General features: G+C 43.1%; 1 protein-coding gene across 1 annotated transcript in view; it reads left to right on the top strand.

Moving 5' to 3' along the window:
* LOC129708123 (zinc phosphodiesterase ELAC protein 2-like) overlaps positions 1–15336 on the top strand; it is a 39534-nt gene extending 24198 nt beyond the window's left edge. Inside the window, exons 16-24 of the mRNA XM_055653687.1 lie at positions 829–925; positions 1792–1930; positions 3031–3069; positions 4567–4676; positions 5437–5536; positions 6879–6999; positions 9195–9273; positions 10925–11069; positions 12676–15336. Of these exons, the coding sequence (XP_055509662.1) occupies positions 829–925; positions 1792–1930; positions 3031–3069; positions 4567–4676; positions 5437–5536; positions 6879–6999; positions 9195–9273; positions 10925–11069; positions 12676–12942 (1097 nt within the window). The 3' untranslated portion in view covers positions 12943–15336. The remainder of the gene's footprint in view (positions 1–828; positions 926–1791; positions 1931–3030; positions 3070–4566; positions 4677–5436; positions 5537–6878; positions 7000–9194; positions 9274–10924; positions 11070–12675) is intronic.
* Positions 15337–23173: the final 7837 nt, after the last annotated feature.

The raw sequence follows: 23173 nt of genomic DNA, 5'->3' as shown, positions 1-23173 counted from the left end.
GACTGAGGTGAGAAAAAACGTTTTCTCCCAGAGAGCTGTGAATTTATGGAATTCCCTGCCACAGAGGGCAGTGGAGGCCAAATCACTGGATGGATTTAAGAGAGAGCTCTAGGGGCTAGTGGAGTCAAGGGATATGGGTGGAAGGCAGGCATGGGTTATTGATAGGGGGAGGATCAGCCATGATCACAATGAATGGCGGTGCTGGCTCGAAGGGACGAATGGCCTCCTCCTGCACCTATGTTTCTATGTTTCCCTATTGTTGACATCGGACTTTGTCTATGGAACTGATGCGCTATAATGTGCTGAGAATTACATTCTGCACCCTGTATCTTCCCCTTTGCTCTATTTATTGTACTTGAGTTTGTCTTGATTGTATATATGTATGGTATATCTGATCTGTTTGGATAGCATGCAAAACAACGCTTTTTCTCTGTACTTCAACATAAACCTTCCTCCCACACCGCAAAGACGTGAGTTGGTACATTAATTAGCCACGGTAAATTGACCCAGCCGCCGTGTTGGTGCTGTATAATTAATGTGGATGTGGGGAGATTACATTACATGACCATTTATAGGGGAATGGGATGACTGAGCTAACACAGATCTAATGGACTGAATAGGTTTTCAGGATATATGGAATTAATTTAAATGCCAGGTATTTGGAATCTTGGAAACTTCATTTGCATTAGATGTACTTTTGTACTATGGTTTGCAATGTAATCTTCCTTTTATGTACATTTAAATACAAATGTCCATGTGTTTTTCAACTGTTCAGATTTACTAGTCATTGATATTGGGAGTTAATTTATCTTTGACTTGTATTACCAGATAATGTTGACAAATATCCAGAGGTCGTTTTCCTTGGAACGGGCTCTGCGATCCCCATGAAGATCCGAAATGTTAGCTCCATCATTCTAAACATAGAGTAAGTCTGTTTCAATTGATCATGGCAGCTTTAATCAATAGAAGGGCTGTAAGTTGAGAAGAAAGCATTCTGTTGTCAATTGACAAGAATCTTATTTATGTTTTATATTCTTTATTTTAATTTTCAAGCAAGCTTTGGTCATAGAAAATAGGCGCAGGAGGAGGCCATTCGGCCCTTCGAGCCAGCACCGCCATTCATATTGATCATGGCTGATCGTCCCCTATCAATAACCCGTGCCTGCCTTCTCCCCATATCCCTTGATCCCACCAGCCCCTAGAGCTCTATCTAACTCTCTCTTAAATCCATCCAGTGACTTGGGCTCCACTGCCCTCTGTGGCAGGGAATTCCATAAATTCACAACTCTCTGGGTGAAAAAGTTTTTTCTCACCTCAGTCTTAAATGACCTCCCCTTTATTCTAAGACTGCGGCCCCTGGTTCTGGACTCGCCCAACATTGGGAACATTTTTCCTGCATCTGGCTTGTCCAGTCCTTTTATAATTGTATATGTTTCTATAACATCGCCCCTCATCCTCTTGATGTTCCTTATGATTCATGTGTAAGGTGACTATGGCTGTTTTTATGATGTTAAAGTGGTTATTTAAATGCATGAATGCACCTATTTTTATAAAATAAAATTTGTGTTAGTTTTGCCCCTGGTAAGGACTCTGCCTGAATTTGAGCTCAGTGAAATTTCTCTTATCTGTGACCCAAAAAGTGCGCTAGAATTTGTGATTTGTTTTGCTGATGATCTGAAGAAAAGGAATGAGATTAGGAAATTTCTCTTGAAGAGAGTAAGATGGGGATAAAAACAGTTGCGGTAATATTACAAGTATCATCTCCGTGATTTGTGTTTTGCACTGTATTAGCTCCACACGATCAATATTATTGGACTGCGGTGAAGGCACCTTTGGACAACTCTGTCGCCACTATGGTAATGATGTGGACAGGGTCCTCTGTAATTTGTCAGCCATCTTTGTGTCCCACATGCATGCTGATCATCACACAGTGAGTATTAGCAGTATTATTTCTGCCTGTTTCATGTTCAAGCTCTGCTTCAATAATATAACTAACTTGGCCTTTTCTGGATTTATTGCACTAGAGATGAGGAAGGGTGGCTTTGGTAAATTGTTTGTCTATAGATCTCTCATGGTAGACGAAGGTGCTGGAGAAACTCAACGGTGCAGCAGCATCTATGGAGCGAAGGAAATAGGCAACGTTTCGGGCTGAAACCCTTCTTCAGACTGCTGTGAAGAAGGGTTTCGAAGAAGGGTTTTGGCCCGAAACGTTGCCTATTATCTGAAGATGGGGACAAAGACCTATCATTTATTTATTTGCCTCTGTACTCCACAATTTGAGATTTGTATTCGAAAAAAAAAATCACATGTGGCTAAAGTGCTCATTGTCAGATTTTAATAAAGGCCATTTTTACACATTTTGGTTTCACCATGTAGAAATTACAGCAGTGTTTATACCTAGTCCCCCCCATTTCAGGGCACCATAATGTTTAGGACACAGCAATGTAATGTAGATGAAAGTAGTCATGTTTAGTATTTTGTTGCATATCCTTTGCGTTCAGTGACTGCTTGAAGTCTGCGATTCATGGACATCACCAGTTGCTGGGTGTCTTCTCTGGTGATGCTCTGCCAGGCCTGTGTTGCAGCCATCTTTAGCTTATGCTTGTTTTGGGGGATAGTCCCCATCAGTTTTTCCATCAGCATATATAAAAGGCATGCTCAATTGACTTCAGATCGGGTGATTGACTTGGCCACTTAAGAATTGACAATTTTTGTTATACCAGTCTCTTCCAAATGATAGTAAATCCTATTCTGAAGAAGATCATTTTCAGATCCCTACTATCTGTGCATTTCCCTCCACTGACTTGCTGTGTTCCTCCAGGAGTTTATTTTTTGCTGAGGATTCAAGCATCTGCCGTCTCTTGTGTGTAACTTCCAGTAAACTCCTCTGATGTGCTGCTTTAAATTCCTGCCTAGATTGGGTGGGAGCTGAGGGGATTTTACATGGTACCTCCTGCCCAAGGAGAGAGCGAGGAGACAGTGCATTGTTACAATTTACTGTTTCCATAGTAACATCTTGTTATGTTGCAGGGCCTGATAAATATATTGTTGGAACGAGAAAAGGCTTTGGTAAGTTAAACCCTATTTTCGATTATTTAATTTTTTTATTATCCAACACACATGTGCACAATTAAAGATTGCATTAAACAAATGTTTGGATCACTCTGAAGAACAGGCAGCATTTGCAGAGAGAAAAACAGTAAATGTCTTTGGTTTAACACATTCCAACAGAACAGTGAAAAGCAAAAAATAAAATTGGCTTTAGGATTCAGAGTCTTGCTCTAGTATATTTGATTCAGAGTGTAGCTGGTTTAAATCGAAGATAGACACAAAAAGCTAGAGTAACATAGCGGGCCATGCAGCATCTCTGGAGAGAAAGAATGGTTGACCTTTCGGGCCTATTTGCTGTTGGTGTCTATTCAGTATTGAGTTCTGTGCGGATGCAAAGTTAACACCTAACTCGAGCACAAGTATTTATAGATGGACACAAAATGCTGGAGTAACTCAGCGGGACAGGCAGCATCTCTGGAGAGAAGCAAATGGGTGATGTTTCAGGGCGAGACCCTTCTTCAGACTGAAAGTACTTTGTTTCCATAACTGATCTGATTCCTGCGATAACTGTATCAGTCTTAACCATAAGCCGTTTAAGGAGAAGCAGGTGTGTTTCTCGAGGCATGGATGGCACACATAGCATCTGGGCAATTGCCCTGACCTACAGTGTGATACGAAACAATACAACAGAACTTTACTTATCCCAGGAGAGAAATTGATCTGCAAACGGTCCTAAAACAACACAAGGTACATGAAATTAAAGTGACGAGTGGAAAGGATTGGGGGGTGTGCAAAGATTGGGGAGTGGGACGAGCATCAGTCTCAGTCTACCCCACGACAGAAGGGGGAGGAGTTGTACAATTTGATAGCCACAGGGAAGACTGCATCTTGGTGGAACCAGTCTGTGGCTGAAGGTACTCCTCAGGTTGACCAGTGTGTCATGATGTGGGTGAGCTGTGTTGTCCAAGATGCTCAGCTATTTGCGGAGCTGGGGACCTAAGGACCTGGGGAAAACACTCATCTTAGCCAACCTGAACCAAAACCAACACAACCCAAACATAGCATGTGTAGGTAGGCTTGGGTTAGGTAGCCAAGCTTTACATCAGTAAACTGTGAAAGTATTCTCTCTGTATTACCAAGTTTGTGTTACTATTATGCCTGGAATGAGCAATGGTCCCAGAACTGAGCTGCTGTATCTATCATCTCATTCCAAGAATAGCTATTGACAACTAGGCTCAAGGAAGTGCAGATGATTCCAGCATCTACAGTTCCTTGTATCTCTACCCTGCTTTCTGTCCCTTGTTCCATGATGTTGCTGCCAACCTTTAAAAACATTGTCCGCTTACATCTGTACATTGCTGTTTTGTTTTGACCCCTGTTGACAGGAATTATTTCCAGTGTACACAAAAATGCTGGAGAAACTCAGCGGGTGCAGCTGAGTTTCTCCAGCATTTTTGTGTACCTTCGATTTTCCAGCATCTGCAGTTCCTTCTTAAACACATGTTCTATTTCCAGGTTGCCCTGGGTGAATCCTTCAGCCCGGTTACACTTGTGGGCCCAGCACAGATCATGAACTGGTTGAATCAGTACCACAGTCATTGCCAGAAGATTCTGCGACATATCAAGTGAGTCTGCACTTGGAGGATTGCTTTCTTTACTGAGCTTTGTTTTTTATTTGTACAAGTTGAAAGCAGTAATGGCCCTGGAATTTTAAGTCCATGGGAAGTCCGTGGAACAGCTTCCAGGCACGGTAGAGTTGCTGCTTGCAGCGGTGGAGACCCGGGTTCGATCCCGACTACGGGTGCTGTCTGTAGGGAGTTTGTACATTCTCCCCATGACCGCGTGGATTTTCTCAGAGATCTTCGGTTTCCTCCCACACTACAAAGACGTACGGGTTTGTAGATTAATTGGCTTGGTATAAGTGTAAATTGTCCCGAGTGTGTGTGGGATAGTGTTAATATGCGGGGATCGCTGGTCGGTGCGGGTTCGGTGGGCCAAAGGGGCTGTTTCCACGCTGTATCTCTAAACTAAACTGAACTAAGCCCATTAAAATACTCACATCCGCTGCAGGCCATTCAAAGACTCTGCACTTCATTCTTGGAAGAGTAAATTAAATCTTCAGTTTCTCTCCACAAAAGTCTGTCGACACAGAGTTTAATGAAATGTTCACGGTTGAGGTGACTTCATTTCTGCATGGTAAGAATGTTGATGGTGCGTAATGGGAAGTGGGGTAATGAGGAACAATGGCATGATTAGCGGGCTCACGAAGTCTGAGCCTGGTGGGTGTGACATTGGATCTGGAGGGGTCTTGTGAGGGGTCTTGTGAGGGGTCTTGTTCTGTCACTAGACTGTGCTTGACCATCAGGTGAACCTTTGTGTTTTCAGTCTCATTCCTGCATGGCATCTTGTGGAAGGTAGCAAAGTTACCAAGTTCAACACTCAAGACTTGATCCACTCTTTGTTAAAGAAGCTTGAACTGGAAAAGGTAAAGGAACATTTTGGCATGTCAATCTGTTGACTGCCTTAGGTACTATTTTTTTTTTTTTTTTTTAACTAAAGAGAATTGGAGTAGCCTGCGGGGTACAGACTCTGTTTGACTGTTCTCCTGTTGTATTTCTACTGAGATGTGCTGAAACAGGAAACATTCCTGGGGGTTAAAATGGTCTTCGTTAGCTCAAAATGGACAACAGTGAATTGGCAGGTACACAAAAATGCTGGAGAAACTCAGCGGGTGCAGCAGTATCTATGGAGCGAAGGAAATAGGTGACGTTTCGGGCAGAAACCCTTCTTCAGACTGATAGGGGGTGGGGGGGAGAAGGAAGGAAAAAGGGGAGGAGGAGGAGCCCGAGGGCGGGGGGATGGGAGGAGACAGCTCGAGGGTTAAGGAAGGGGAGGAGACAGCAAGGGCTAGCAAAATTGGGAGAATTCAATGTTCATGCCCGCCGGCCGCAGGCTACCCAGGCGGAATATGAGGTGCTGTTCCTCCAATTTCCGGTGTTGCTCACTCTGGCAATGGAGGAGACCCTGGACAGAGAGGTCGGATTGGGAATGGGAGGGGGAGTTGAAATGCTGAGCCACCGGGAGTTCAGGTTGGTTCTTGCGGACTGAGCGGAGGTGTTCGGCGAAACGATCACCCAACCTCCGCTTAGTCTCACCGATGTAAATCAGCTGGCATCTAGAGCAGCGGATGCAGTAGATGAGGTTGGAGGAGATACAGGTGAACCTTTGTCGCACCTGGAACGACTGCTTGGGTCCTTGAATAGAGTCGAGGGGGAGGTGAAGGGACAGGTGTTGCATTTCTTGCGGTTGCAAAATTGGCATCTTGTTTTGGTGTCCACACAATTTTCTCTTCAAATCCCGTAATTCAAAAGAAAATTGTTTGGGATTCTGTGTTGTTGCTCAGGCTAATTTAATCCAAGCAGAATGAGTGGTCAATAACAATAATGCAAGGCAATTGTCCCCATTAATTCCCTCTAACGTCATCTGTGCAAAGAAAACTGAGTTTAGTGAAAGAATTACTTGTAACTTTCTAATCTGATCAAAGTATTTGGTGCTTCATTAAGTTGTGGGTTTTAGAATCTGCAACTGAGAATATCTGATGCTTGTAGCCATCTCTTAACGGTGGGTAATATCTTGGGCTAAGATCTATTGTCTCATTTGGCTGCTGAATTCTGTATAAAGAATTCAGTTTACAGATGTGTTGTGTCAAACTGTAAATAAAGTTGGTGAAATTGGATGAGTTTTTAGTTTGGATCGTTGGCATCCGCTACAGTGCGTTCTGGACACTAACATTGTGCTATTTTCTTCTATCTGCTTGTGTCTGTCAGTTTCAGACCTGCGTGGTGCGACACTGCAGGAATGCCTTCGGCTGCATCCTACAGCACAATTCAGGCTGGAAAATTGTGTACTCGGGAGATACCATGCCTTGTACAAACCTCATTCAGACAGGTCAGTGAATTTGAGAATGCAATGAAATTGGATTAGAACATCGAATCTGAACGAGGTGTCATCTGTCCATTCCCCTTTACAGATGCTGCCTGGCCCGCTGGGTTCCACCGGCACTCTTGTTTTAATCAGGGATCCTGCATCTGCAGTCTCTTGAGTCTCTGTTCTAAATTCTCTATAGTTAGAAGGAACAGGAGTTGGCTATTCACGCTCTTTTCCTGTCACTCCGGGGACCACAACAGCACCCTTAACTCACCAACATTGAACGTTATCCATGTTATTCTTGCATCTATCTGAGATTGTATCTGTCTAAGATGGTCAAGAGATTGTTGAATCTCTTGTTGGATTGTCAACAAATCCTACAAGTGAGGTCCATTTGTTGGACTCTTGTGGTAATTTCAATGACATGGTTACAAGCCAGTAAAACATGGAAACCAACTCCAAATGTATCATTTAGCTGCAGACACCAGGAATAACATAGCCTGTAAGTGTTCTTTGGAACATTGATTTCAAACGAGTCATGGGATGTTTGAAATTGGTCTAAGATCAAAGATCAGAGAATTACTTAATTCAATCGGGCTATTTGGGTGAATCATGAATGAAAGTGGATTGCTTGAAAAATAAATGTCAACGTCACTGCTTTAGAATATGTTAATAATTTGAAAGCATGGATAACAAGGACAATCCAAGGACTATACATAGAAAATAGGTGCAGGAGTAGGCCATTCGGCCCTTCGAGCCTGCACCGCCATTCAATATGATCATGGCTGATCATCCAACTCAGTATCCTGTACCTGCCTTCTCTCCATACCCCCTGATCCCTTTAGCCACAAGGGCCACATCTAACTCCCTCTTAAATATAGCCAATGAACTGGCCTCAACTACCTTCTATGGCAGAGAATTCCAGAGATTCACCACTCTCTGTGTGAAAAATGTTTTCCTCATCTCGGTCCTAAAAGACTTCCCCCTTATCCTTAAACTGTGACCCCTTGTTCTGGACTTCCCCAACATCGGGAACAATCTTCCTGCATCTAGCCTGTCCAACCCCTTAAGAATTTTGTAATTCAAGATTGAGGGATCCCCCCTCAATCTTCTAAATTCTAGCGAGTACAAACCGAGTCTATCTTGCCTTTCTTCATATGAAAGTCCTGACATCCCAGGAATCAGTCTGGTGAGCCTTCTCTGTACTCCCTCTATGGCAAGAATGTCTTTCCTCAGATTAGGAGACCAAAACTGTACGCAATACTCCAGATGTGGTCTCACCAAGACCCTGTACTCACCAAGACCCTGTAGATGGACTGGTTAGATCACATTAGTATCATTAGCTTGGGGGATGCATTTTGGAAACCAATCCTAAGCCTAACCACCTCTAAAGCTACCCACCCACCCATCCACCTTGTCAGCAACCTCTCACCACATCTGTGGAAGTGTCTGTGCTTTCTGCATCGGCTTCATTAATAACCACCAAAACGAAAATCCTGAGTCAAGCAAGTCATTCTTGATCCCGCAGGACTGCCTAAGAAAAAGGGGGTATTCTTGAAGGACTGACTAAGGGTCCTGACATCCCCACCATCAAAGAAATCTGCTGGAGTCGCCGCCTCGAAAAGGGCAGCCAGCATCATCAAAGACCCACAAAACCCTGGCCACACTCTCATTTCACTCTTACCATCGGGAATGAGGTATAGGAACCCGAACATTGTAATGTCCAAGTTAAGGAGCAGCTTCTTCCCGAGAACCAACAGACTATTAAACATTATAGCCTCCAAATAAGCTTAGAGACCCGGGTTCGATCCCAGCCACGGGTGCTGTTTGTCCGGAGTTTGTATATCCTCCCCGTGACCGCGTGGGTTTTCTCCGAGATGTTACATCAAGGATGTACGGGTTTGTAAGTTAATTAGGTTGGTATAGATGCAAAATTTGTACTTTGTCCAGGAACCAGCCTCCAGTGAGGGTCTTGGCAACATGTGGCTCAGTCCAAGTGGCCGGGATGGTGGGCAGTTGCTGGCGGTTGTGCTCCAATCTTCACTCTCAGCAGCTGATAAATCTGCTCAATGAGGCATTTCGAATGTCTGGAATTTTGGCAAACTACTGTCAAATATTGAACTGCATTTATTTACACTAACAAATGGAATACAAATATATCTTTAGATTTAAAGGGCAGTGCAGTTTCCCACTTGAACTGTCTTTTTACTGAACAGGGCAGAATGCCAACCTGCTGATTCACGAGGCTACACTGGAAGATGGACTTGAGGAAGAAGCTATTGAGAAAACACACAGGTAATGGCCAAACTCTGATGCTACATTACCTTTTAACCTATAAAATCCTCAAAAACGATCACTAGATTTCTGAACCTATCCATTTCATCCCGGAGGAACTATTACCACTTTAAGGGATTGGACAGGCTAGATGCAGGAAACATGTTCCCGATGTTCGGGGAGTCCAGAACCAGGGGTCACAGTTTGAGAATAAGGGGTAGGCCATTTATGAGACAAGGAAAAACGTTTTCACTCAGCGAGTTGTGAATCTGTGGAATTCTCTGCCATAGGACGCAGTGGAGACCAATTCACTGGATGTATACAAGAGAGAGTTAGATTTAGCGGAAGTCTAACTGAAGCAAATTGACGGAAGTTGTGGTATTCGATATTAATAGCCCTGTCCCACGGAGCGAGTTCATTCCAAGCGTTCTCCCGAGTTTGCCCTGATTCGAACTCGGAGATTTACGGTAATGGCCACTCGTCGGTACTCGGGGCTCTCGTGGACATTTTTCAATGTGTTGAAAAATCTTCACGAGTCTTACCTGCCGTTAACGAGTTTTCCCGAGTACCTGCCATTAGTGGTACCAGCCGGCAAGAGACGTCCCCGAGCTCCGACGTACCCGCTACGTTCATTCTCCGCGCTTGTTTGATTTTTTTTAAACTCGGGAGAGCACTTGAAAGAACTCTCAACTTGGGACAGGGCTTGAAGTCCAGAAGGCTACAATGTGCCCAGTTAGAAGATGATGTGGCATGCTCAAGGTTGCATTGGACCTCACAGGAGGCTGCAGGCCTATAAGTCGGAGTGATTAAAAGAACTGTCTAGCTCATCTGCTAGATCTGATTGTGTCTGTTGCGTGCATCAAGCAAGCTGAGGAAAACACTTATCTTTGTGCTCCAGACACACGCGCGTGAGATCGCTGGGTGTGTGCAGCCGTGACAGTTGGCCTGGAACATTTTGTTGATGCCTTTTGTGGAGTTTTGTCTTGGGAATATTCTACTTACGAATGGTGTGGGCCTTTACCAAAGGGGCAGCGGCCTTCTCGAGTGACACTTAAAGGGCCAGCCTTTAACTTCCCATCCAGCAAGCTGAGAAATGATACTTTCAATCAAGCTCGATTATCGAACTTTAGCAAAGATTCTGGACCTCCAAAACCCAGGCTGCACATCTGCATTGAAATGGGTCCAATCAATTCTTAGCGCACTACCAGAAATACTCAGTAGATCAAGTAGCATCTGTAGTGAGAGAGGGGGAACTGCTACACCAGTAATTGTAAATTGGTTATCTTCTGAGTTTTGCAATTGTTTTCTTGGTCTTAATATTTCAGGTTGAAGAAACTTTGCTGGACAGACACAATGAATGTAAAGGGTTTTGAGCTCTTGATTGTGAAATGTTAACTTTGTTTCTCTTGTCACAGATGCCACTTGCCATGATGAGTATGCTCACTGTTTTCTGTTTCAATTGTAATGATTAAGCCCTGCCATGGGGAACCCTCCCCCACACCATTTTCACTATAGAGTATTGAAAATTTCTCGAGCACTTATTCACCGAGAATTTTGCGCTACCTTTGCCCACATCTTCTTGTGATGCTCTGTCAGTATTTGTACAAGACTTTCCAAAATCACTTGTTAAAGTTGTATTTAAACAATTTTGTTTGATGTCTCTTTGCAACAGCACAACCTCTCAAGCCATTGATGTGGGCATGAAGATGAATGCAGAATTCATAATGTTAAACCATTTCAGCCAGAGATATGCAAAGATCCCCCTGTTCAGTGCGGACTTCAATGAAAAAGTTGGAATAGCATTTGACCATATGAGGGTACGTACTGTTTCCCATTTGAGGAGAAATCACTTCACAAACACAGAGAGAAAAATAATTCACAGGGCAAACCTTTGACAGATGATGATTGGCTTGCATCCACAATATTGCCAGCCACGTCTGACTTCTTTACAGCCACAAAGTTGCTTGGACCGTGAACATTCCCTAATAACTTGGCCTTTGTCCAAACATTTGAAGAAGGCTACCCAAGTGAAATATGAGGTGCTGTTCCTCCAGTTTACATGCGGTTCAATGTTGATACTATTGGGTTGGGTTGTTCCAGGTGAGACAGAGGTTTATGTGCCCCCCCACGTGTAACCTCATCTACAGGATCTGCCGCTCCTGATGTGGCTTCCAATACCTTGGCGAGACCAGGGATAGACCTGGCGACCATTTTGCTAAACACTTGAGCTAGGTCTGCCAAGGCCTGCTTGATCTTCCAGTTGCTAACCATTTTAACTCCTCTTCCCATTCCCATACTGACCTTCCTATCCTGGGCTTCCTCATGTGCAAACTGAATGAACAATGCCTCATATTTTGCTTGGGTAAGTTGGGTATGGACATTGAATCCTCCAATTGTAGGTAGCTACATAACCGTCCTCTACTCCTTTCTACCCCCACATACTGACCCCCCCGCCCCACCTCCATTCTCATCTACATACTTTCCTCTAGCTTCACAATTCGCCACTCTTCAATTCTTTTGACGTGCATATTGTCTCTTTTCATAGAAACATAGAAAATAGATGCAGGAGTAGGTCATTTGGCCCTTCGAGCCTGCACTGATGGCTGATCATCTAACTCGGTATCCCATCCCTGCCTTCTCTCCATACCCCCTGATCGCTTTAGCCACAAGGGCCACATCTAACTCCCTCTTAAATATAGCCAATGAACTGTGGCCTCAACTACTTTCTGTGGCAGAGAATTCCAGAGATTCACCACTCTCTGTGTGTGAAAAATGTTTTTCTCATCTCGGTCCTAAAAGATTTCCTCCTTATCCTTAAACTGTGACCCCTTGTTCTGGACTTCCCCAACATTGGGAACAATCGTCCTGCATCTAGCCTGTCCAACCCCTTAAGAATTGTGTAAGTTTCTATAAGATCCCCCCCTCAATCTTCTAACCTCATCTCTGGCCTTTGTCTATCTACATTTGCCTATCAAGAAGCCCTCCTCACTTGTACCAACCTATTACCTGCCTGGTTTTGTCCAGTCCATCCCCCCCCCCCCCTTCCAACTCCCCCCTCCCCCCCCCCTTACAATAAGTGAGGGAGTGACCTATCTAACCTATCCATGTTACCCAAAGATGCAGCCTGACCTGCTGAGTTTCTCCAGCACTTTGTGTAGCTGGCATTTGTAGTTTGACCAAGACGTGAGGTAGATTTGACTTTCAATGTTAGTTGCGAGTGATTGCGAGAATTTTCTTTTGCCATTGTTGTTGGGTTCCATTGCCATCAGCTGAACTAAACGTAAGGAATGAACTTGAACTCCATGCACTGAATATCTGTTTGGTACAGCCGTCTGTTCCAAGCAGTGATACACTGTTGTAATAATGAGATTTCAACACAGTACACTACTTCCTGTAAAAAAAAACTAAACCATTTCCACCCAGGTTCGGTTTGGTGACTTCAAGGTGGTGCCTAAACTCATTCCATCTCTGAAAACCCTATTTGCGGATGAGATTGAAGAGATGGAGGAACGGCGTGAGAAGCGAGAGCTTCGACAGTTGAAGGAGGTCCACGGCTCTTTCAGCACAAATGGACCAGGGACTCGGGGGCAGTCTTCAGTTCCGAGGATCAGTGAGACGGCTGATGAAATGAAACGGGAGCTGGAGGGCTCTGATCAAGATGCAGTCCACAAAAGAGTAAAACTGACTTGAGATACTGCTGGTGATGAAATCCTGGAACGCCATGCTGTTGGCAAAGCCAATCTTCTACATTTGAGAAAATATTGAACCAGTTTTACATTGTTGCATAGATGAGATTATTGTACAGAATTATTGTGAACGGGCTGAAAATATGCAGTTTGATCTGATTATATTTGTATTTTTATTTTGATTTTGAACATTACTCTGCAGTCCACATGTGCATTGTTCAGTACCCACACGCTAAGACATCTTCATCCACTCCCACCCTTCTTCATATTGCAGCATGGTCTTTCCAGCATCTCTGCTTCCTGCAAATACGGACTGAAGGAGCACATCCGTTCTTCAGTTGCTCTAAATGTGTAAGGCAAATAATTAAATATTTGAGAGGAATATTATGAGATAAACATGCACCATAGGAGTCTGTCTTTTGGTTTCTGGTACCTTTCAGTTTTTCAATCGGGTATTTGGTTTTATGCCTGAAACGGGTTACCCAAAGCTGTTGCCATCTCCGCCCCTCGCCTCTTGGTTTGCCCCTCACCTCTGCCATTGCTTAGCCCACCTAGAAACCTGCAACACAGTCAGAATGACTTTGCTATCCTAGCCCTTGGAAATCCTCAACCATGTTCAACAACTAATCCAGTTCACATTAGGAACTCCCGTGTTTTGATGGGGGAGATGGCACTCCCATGTCTTGCTTCAGATGGTGTTCAGCAATTTCCATACTCAAAATAAAGGTTGTTACCTGAAGACCACCATCAGTTCCAAGAATCAGTGAGATGGCCAACAAAATGAAACAGGATGAAGGACCTGATTAAGATGCAGACCGCAAAATAATAAAACTGACTTGAGAAGCTGCTGTTAGTGAAATCATTATTTGGCAGTCCTGGGAGTAAATGCCTCTATAAACTATCTTCATAGTAAGAAGATAGACACAAAAAGCAGGAGGAACTCAACGGGTCAGACAGCATCTCTGGATAGAAGGAAGAGGTGACATTTCGGGTTGAGACCCTTCTTCAGTCTGAAGAAAGGCCTTGACCTAAAATGTTAAGGTCTGCGAAGGGACTCGACCCGAAAAGTCACGTGTTCCTTTTCTCCAGAGTCTGCCCTGCTGAGTTACTCCAGGTTTTTATATCTATCTTCAGCTTAAACCAGCATCTGCAGTTCCTTGCTACACACTTCACGGAAAGAACATGTGCAGCAACTCTCCCTTGATTAATGATTGTACTGTGTACCTAATTTATTTAGAATTTAATGTTTAGAATAATACATCTTGATGCTCGGGATATTGTCCTGGAATCCCCATTTCCGTGAAAGTTATTTCCCAGCCAGGATTTCTTGCACGGATGTGAAAGGAAATTTGAAATTCTGGTATATTTATTTTAGTGCTGAAAAGATTTATTTCAATTGACATTTTATCTTTGTTCATATCTAACTAGTCCTGACAGGGCAGTGTTTCACTCTTGCGATGACCACATTGGTACAAGAAGTTTAGATTTAATGTGTTCACTAAACTGGTGAGTGCCATCTTTAACAGGAGTTTGCTTCTAATGCATTGAAGAACTGGAGAATGTGGGGGAACTGAGGTAATGGCCTTTTGCGCTGTGGATATGACATCATATGAACGAACCCAAAAATGTATACATTAATAATGTAAATTAAAGCTGTAAGTGGAACCTTGTGCGGAAGGTTTTTTAATTGAAAATTGGGAGCCAGAAGGTCGCAAGTGATAGGAGCTGAAATAGGCCATTCAGCCCATCAAGTCTATTTTGCCATTCAATCATGGCTGAGCTATCTCTCCCTCGCAACCCCATTCTCCTGCCTTCTCCCCATAACGCCTTAAAAATATCCATTGACTTGGCCTCCTCAGCCTTCTGTGGCAAAGGATTCCCCAGGTTGACTAAAGAAATTCCTCCTCATCTCCTTCTTAAAGGAACATCCTTGAATTCTGAAGCTATGACCTCCAGCCCTAGACTCTCCCACCAGTGGAAATATCCGCTCCACATCCACACTATCCAAGCCTTTCACTATTCGGTAAGTTTCAATGAGCTTCCCCCTCATCCTTCAAAACTCCAGCAAGTACAGGCCCAGTGCCATCAAACGCTCATCATATGTTAACCCACTCATTCCTAGGATTCCATGGAGAGGTACAAAAATCAGGATCGCCAGCGGATTTTTCGGGTTCAGCAGCTTGTGACGAAAAAGTAATAATTCTGGCAGTCATCACAGACATAAACCGCCTATGAAAAATGCAAAAAAAAGACTAGCTAGACGAGAACATTGCCATGGCAAACCTTCCCAAAATTGATACAATTCTTGAGTAAATCTGTTGAAATGCTATGACGAAAGATTTTTGTTTATGAGATCAAATTTCAGTGAAAACTGTTAAATGAATTAAAAATCCATACCAAACCATTTTATGTTTCATCTCCTAACTCTGTTATCCAGTGATATACACATCTGTTATCCAGTGATATATACATCTGTTATCCAGTGATATACACATCTGTTATCCAGTGATATATACACCTGTTATCCAGTGATATATACACCTGTTATCCAGTGATATATATACACCTGTTATCCAGTGATATATACATCTGTTATCCAGTGATATATACATCTGTTATCCAGTGATATACACATCTGTTATCCAGTGATATACACACCTGTTATCCAGTGATATACACCTGTTATCCAGTGATATATACACCTGTTATCCAGTGATATATATACACCTGTTATCCAGTGATATATACATCTGTTATCCAGTGATATATACACCTGTTATCCAGTGATATACACATCTGTTATCCAGTGATATATACATCTGTTATCCAGTGATATATACATCTATTATCCAGTGATATACACACCTGTTATCCAGTGATATACACATCTGTTATCCAGTGATATACACATCTGTTATCCAGTGATATATACATCTATTATCCAGTGATATACACATCTGCTATCCAGTGATATACACATCTGTTATCCAGTGATATACACATCTGCTATCCAGTGATATATACATCTATTATCCAGTGATATACACATCTGCTATCCAGTGATATACACATCTGTTATCCAGTGATATATACACCTGTTATCCAGTGATATACACATCTGCTATCCAGTGATATACACATCTGTTATCCAGTGATATATACATCTGTTATCCAGTGATATACACATCTGTTATCCAGTGATATATACATCTATTATCCAGTGATATATACACCTATTATCCAGTGATATACACATCTCCCCCATGACCTTTGGTAAATTTATATTAAAAATGAATTAAAAGTAATTTCCAGCTAAAGTGTTCCCAGTAAGCAATTTGCCACCTTGCCATCTGGATCGGTTCCTCCAACATATTATATTTTGGTCCTAAAGCAAGTGTGGAGGTCAACTTGCCAGGTCAAGGGTAGGGGCCTGGGAAGTGAATTTGAAGAGATACCTATCTGTGTGAAAGGATGTGGGAATGGTAGATTACATTTTCAGTCAAGGGCGATCCTGAAAAATAATTGCCAGCTGTAGTTGTTGAGTGAATTTATATGCCATTGAATTCAAAGCAAAATGCAAAAATACAGTGCATTCAGAATGTATTCAGACCCCTTCACTTTTTCCCACACTTTGCTATGTTACAGACTTATTTAAAAATGGATTAAATTCATTTTTTTTTATCATCAATCTACACACAATACCCCAGAATAAAGAAACGAAAACAGGTGTTTAGAAATTTTTGCAAAGTAATTAAAAAGAAACTGAAATATCACATTTACATAAGTATACAAACCCTTACCTCAGTACTTTGTTGAGGCACCTTTGGCAGCGATTACAGCCTCAAGTCTTCTTGGGTATGACGCTACAAGCTTGGCACACCTGTATTTGGGTGATTTCTCACATTCTTCCCTGCAGACCCTCAAGCTCTGTCAGGTTGGATGGGGAGTGTCGATGCACAGCTATTTTCAGGTCCCTCCAGATATGTTCAATCGGGTTCAAGACCGGGCTCTGGCTGGGCCACTCAAGGACATTCACAGACTTTCTCACAAAGCCACTCCTGCGTTGTCTTGGCTGTGTGCTTAGAGTCGTTGTCCTGTTGGAAGGTGAACCTCCACCCCAGTCTGAGGTCCAGAACGCTCTGGAACAGGTTTTCATCAAGGATCTCTCTGTACTTTGCTCCGTTCATCTTTCCGTCGATCCTGACTAGTCTCCCAGTTCCTGCCGCTGAAAAACATCCCCACAGCACGATGCTGCCACCATCATGCTTCAGCGTAAGTATGGTATTGGCCAGGTGATGAGCGGTGCCTGGTTTCCTCCAGACGTGACGCTTGGCATTCAGGATAAATAATTCAATCTTAGTTTCATCAGCAGAGAATCTTGTTTCTCATGCCTTTTGGCAAACTCCAAGCGGGCTGTCATGTGCCTTTTACTGAGGAGTGGCTTCCGTCTGGCCACTCTACCATAAATGCCTGATTGGTGGACTGCTTCAGATAAAGTTGTCCTTCTGGAAGGTTCTCCCATCTCCACAGAGGAACTCTGGAGCTCTGTCAGAGTGACCATCGGGTTCTTGGTCACCTCCCTGACCAAGGCCTTTCTCCCCCGATTGCTCAGTTTGGCCGGGCGGCCAGCTCCATGAAGAGTCCTGGTGGTTCCAAAGTTCTTCCATTTAAGAATAACAGAGGCCACCGTGCTCTTAGAAGTGGGGGAGAAGGGGGGTGGGGGGGGTGGGTGGGGGGGGGGGGGAGTGGAGATATTTTAAAGAAGTCTAATAAAGTTTAGCGGACATTTCTTACGGGTCGGTTTTCCTTGGTCCTGAAAACTCCAATGAGCCAATCAAAAAGTTCATGTAAACTCTTATACAGCTGCCCTCGACTACCTGTAACTAAATAGCAACCCCACTCCACTGCACTACGAGTTAAATGGGGGACTATGTATAAACATTGCTGTCATTTCTACATGGTGAAACCAAAATGTCTAAATCTGACAATGTGCACTTTAACCACATGTGATTTTTTTTTTTCTATTACAAATCTCAAATTGTGGAGTAATGAACAACGGATAAAGTAGATGAGGTTGGAGGAGGTGCAAGTGAATCGCTGCCTAACCCGAAAGGACTGTTGCGGGTCCCCGGACAGAGTCGAGGGAGGAGATATAGGGACAGGTGTTGCAACTTCAGCGGTTGCATGGGGAGGTACCTGGGGAGGGGGTGATTTAACCAAGGAGGTGCGGAGGGAATGGTCTCACTGGAAGGTGGAAGGGGTGGAGATGGGAAGATGTGACTAGTGTTGGGATTCCGTTAGGAGGTGGCAAAAATGTCGGGGGATTATGTGCTGTATGCGACGGCTGATGGGGTGAAAGGTGAGGACTAGGGGGACTGTCTCTGTTGCTACTCAGGGAGGGGAGCAAGGGTGGAGCTGCGGGATATCGAGGAGACACGAGTGAGGGCCTCATCTATGATGGGAGAGGGGAACCCCTTGTGAAAGGTGCTTGAATTGAATTCTTCTGCTCTGTTTGACATAAGAAAATAACATAGTTACGACAGTCCTGCTTTGATTAACATTAGTGACCATTGGAACTTCAGTAATGTTATATTTATTCCAGCTATTAAGACTGGGAAATAACAGTACTGGTGGGGGCTTGATGACGTTATCAAGTGTATTGATTTTTTTAAACAATTTATTGTTGCATTGCTGTTTACAATAATGCCACAGACACAAATGAAATGTGCATGGAGTTTTAATTAACAAAACTGATATTGTTAGCATTTCTGTTTCAGCAAAATTACTTCACTCACATATAAGGTCAAGATGTATTTAAAAGGTTGTATTTCTATTAATGGTTAAGATATCAATGCCAGTGTCATCATAATTTAACAAATACAAAGCTTGTGATTTACTATCTTAATATAACCAGTACCTCTTTGTAAAATGTAATTTATCTTTTTCAGTTAGATTCATAAATAAAAAGGCTCCAAGTTTAAGTTTATTACTTTAGTATTGAATAGCATGTAACTGAAAATAAAATTCTGTAATGAAGAGATATTCTTTTTTCTGCTAACCATGAATGTAAGAAATAGACACGGGATTAGGTCATTTGGCTGTTCATCTCTGCTTCATTGTGTAAAAGATCTTACTATATTTTATGTCATTGGCACTTCCTTGTAATGACCTTGTATCCATTAATTGTCTTAAGGGCTTCGAACTTATTGATCTGTTTGAATATATTTGATGACTGCGCCTCCATGGCCCGTTTGTACAGTGCATTTCAAGGAATTTATATCTCTGGGTGAATAAACTCATATTTTTCAGGCTAGCTAGTTGCGATATGTTGACTCAAGAACCCTGAGTTGAATGCACTTCGGGCCAAGCCTGAGCTCTGCATCTTCCCTCTCAAGTTCCTTGAGAGGATATTAATCACATGGCCCCTGTTCCACTTAGGAAACCTGAACGGAAACCTTTGGAGACTTGGTGCCCCACCCAAGGTTTCTGTGCGGTTCCCAGAGGTTCCCGGAGGATTTTTATCAGTCTCCCTAATGGCCGAAAGTGGTTTCCGCTCCTATGTTCCGGCGATTATTTCAAAAAATTAAAAACCGGCCGCGACTAAAAATAGGTTGCCGTTTTAAAAATCGGTAATTTTTTAGTCGAAGCCGGTTGCGATGCTAGTTGAAGGTGGTTGCCGGAGGTTGCAGGTGGTTGCCGGAGGTTGCAGGTGGTTGCCGGAGGTTGCAGGTGTGGTGCCGGAGGTTGCAGGTGGTTGCCGGAGGTTGCACGTGGTTGCCGGAGGTTGCAGGTGGTTGCCGGAGGTTGCAGGTGGTTGCTGGAGGTTGCAGGTGGTTGCCGGAGGTTGCACGTGGTTGCCGGAGGTTGCAGGTAGTGGAAGGTAAGACCCTAAGTGGTTTCCTAAGTGGGACAGGGGCATTACTGTTTATGCTGCAGTAGAATGAGAGATTAATTAGTATTAGTATCTTTTGAGTAAATGTAAATTTCTGTAAGTGTTTCAGATTTTCCTTAAGTCTTTTTAGTTTTCTTTTGTATTTGTAATAATTTTTGAATGGTTCCGAACGTCAGTTTTGTGAAAGGGGCTTGAATTGAATTCTGCTTGGAAAAGCCTGTTGCAGCTTAGGTGCCACACAGACATTGCAGGCAGCGAGGTTTAGGAAATTCTGGTAACATGATAAAGCAGGAATTTAGAGGGCAGAACGGTAGCTGCTTCACTGTGACCACAAAAATTGGGCCATGAATTTACAAAATGTTAGTTTTTAATCAATATTTCACTTTTCAATCTTAACCTTAATATGTTGTCAAATCTTTCCAGCACTAAAACAGTGAAGAGTGGGGACATTGTGATCTCATAATAAAATGGACTTCTCCACACCCATCCCCAAAATCTCCCAATTCACCCCCCCCACTCCATTCTCTAACGTAGTAATAAAAAATGATCAATGTATAAGGGCATTTGTTTTAATTTGTAATTGGGTCATTGATTGAAACACATTGACATTTCTATGTGCAGTATCTTTAACATGGCATTAACGCCACTTCAATTGCTTTTTGAGTGTTGTTAGTTACATTAAACAATTGATGGGGCAGAGAACAATTGAAGGAGGCAATGTCCTAAAATACATTTCCAAAGGTGGTAGAGGAGCAAGGAGGCGTGCAAATGTATTTGTTATTCAGAATAGCGTTCGGATTAACAAGGTCATAAAGCAAATACTGTATAAGGTGCTGCCTTTATTTATTACCAATTGGATACAATAGACAATAGGTTCAGGAGTAGGCCATTCGGCCCTTCGAGCCAGCACCGCCATTCAATGTGATCATGGCTGATCATCCCCAATCAGTACCCCGTTCCTCCCTTCTCCCCACATTCCCTGACTCCGCTATCTTTAAGAGCCCTATCTAGCTCTCTCTTGAAAGTATCCAGAGAACCGGCCTCCACCTCCCTCTGAGGCCAAGAATTTCACAGACTCACAACTCTCTTTGAGAAAAATTGTTTCCTCGTCTCCATTCTAAATAGCTTATTCCTTATTCTTAAACTGTGGCCCCTGGCACTGGACTCCCCCAACATTGGGACCTCTTTGCTCTTATACACGACTCCTCTTGTTATAAAATTGAGAAGCACAAAAAGTAATATTAAATGCAAATGGAGGCATTGGTTATCTCGTATTTCTGGGACAATTCTGATGTACACATTATAAAGGAATTAAAGAATGCTGGAACTAAAGTTCTACTGTACAGAAAAACTGAACAATTTGAAGCATTGAATTGAAATTCTTAATAAAAGGTTATGACTAGAGGTGAAGACAGACACAAGATGCTGGAGTAACTCAACGGGTCAGACAGCATCTCTGGAGAAAAGGAATAGGTGACATTTTGGGTCGAAACCCTCTTCAGACATTACCAGAGGTGACCTGTTAGAGATTGTCAGGATACGAATGAATAATTGTAGAGAAATTGTTTTCATACGGGAAAAGCAACAAAGATGTGTATATAAGGTTGCAAATAATACACATCCAGCTGCAAATCCAAACAGTAAATCCTTAGCCTGAGAGTTGTTAGAATGTGGAACTTGCTACCACAGAGGATGTTGCGGTGATTAAGATGTTCATACTTAGGGTAAATTAGACACATGAGACAAGGGAACAAGGGACCTTGCTGATAGGGGTAAACTAAGAAGAATGAATGCATGTTTCAGAAGGAACTGCAGATGCTGGAAAATCGAGGCTAGAAAATTAGTTTCAATTCCTGGGAAAGTGGAGGAATGAGGGATTGGGCTGTCATAAGGTCAGAGGGAACAAGAGTAGAATTAGGCCTTTAGACCCATCAAATCTACTCCGCCATTCAATCATGGCTGATCTATCTCTCCCTCCTAACCCCATTCTCCTGCCTTCTCCCTGTAATCTCTGACACCCCGTACTAATCAAGAGTCTATCTATTTCTGATCCGTGACCTTGGCATTATCAATCCCAGGGGGTTGGAATTTGTGTGTGTGTGTGTGTGTGTGTGTGTGTGTGTGTGTGTGTGTGTGTGTGTGTGTGTGTGTGTGTGTGTGTGTGTGTGTGTGTGTGTGTGTGTGTGTGTGTTGTTGTTGGCAGCAATTGATGGGGCGATGGAGGACAAGGGTTCAAGAGTTTTATTGTCATGTAGTAGGCATGAATACTGAACAGATCAGTGTGTCCATATACCATTGCATAAATATATACACACATGAATAATAAAACTGATAAAGTGCAAATAAACAGATTATTGGCTATTAATGTTCAGAGTTTTGGCCGAGCCGAGTTTAATAGCCTGATGGCTGTGGGGAAGTAGCTATTCCTGAACCTGGTTGTTGCAGTCTTCAGGCTCCTGTACCTTCTACATGAAGGTAGTGGGGAGATGAGTGAGTGGCCCGGATGGTGTGGGTCCTTGATGATGCTGCCAGCCTTTTTGAGGCAGCGACTGTGATAGATCCCCTCGATGGACGGGAGGTGGGAGTAGAGTCGTGTGTACTAGGGGGTTGTAGTTGGTTGCAGTTGATGGGCCAGTGATGATGGGTAGTTGTCTACACTGGGGGATACATACAGTCGATGGGGCCGTGGGGAGGGGAGTTGTGTCTGTATTGGGGGGGGGATTGTAATTGGCTGCAGTTTTTTTTTTTTTTTTTTTTTTTTTGATTGACAAAGCTATTTTTTAGCTTTCTTTTTTTTGTTTTTGTTTATTTTATTAGAAGTTAACACAGCACAAAACAGTACAGTGGAACCTAATTTTAGGTGCCAGGTATGTAATACCGTAATCCATTCTATGTACAGCCTCTAGTTTTATGGGAAGGAAGTGCAGTTGGATTACCCAAAGAAAGGGGAAAACTGGAAAAATAGATGGCGGAGAGTGCAAAACGCAGTGTGTATATGGAAAAAATAAAAATCGGAAGAGAGAAAGTGGAAATAGAAATGCTGCTGCCCTCGCTGAGAATTTTTCCAAATCTTATTCGGAGATGTAGATCTATCCGCGTCATTCTGAAATCAGCAATCCTGCGGTACCCTGATGATTCCAAAAGGTCGGGAAAGGAGACCAAGTCCTTAAGAATTGGTCATGTTTATAATTGGCTGCAGTTGATGGATCAGTGGAGGACCATGTTGGGGAAGAGGGGGTATTGTTTACTCTGGGGGATTGCAGTCCATGAGAGTGGAGAGAAGGGAATTACCTGCAGTGGAGGTTTGTAGTTAGCAGCAGGCGAGGGGGGTATTGTAGTTGAC

The sequence above is a fragment of the Leucoraja erinacea genome, chromosome 23, assembly GCF_028641065.1.
Source record: "Leucoraja erinacea ecotype New England chromosome 23, Leri_hhj_1, whole genome shotgun sequence".
Lineage (NCBI taxonomy): Eukaryota > Metazoa > Chordata > Chondrichthyes > Rajiformes > Rajidae > Leucoraja > Leucoraja erinaceus.
Note: the sequence above shows the minus strand (reverse complement) of the source record. Positions and strands in the feature narration are given on the sequence as shown.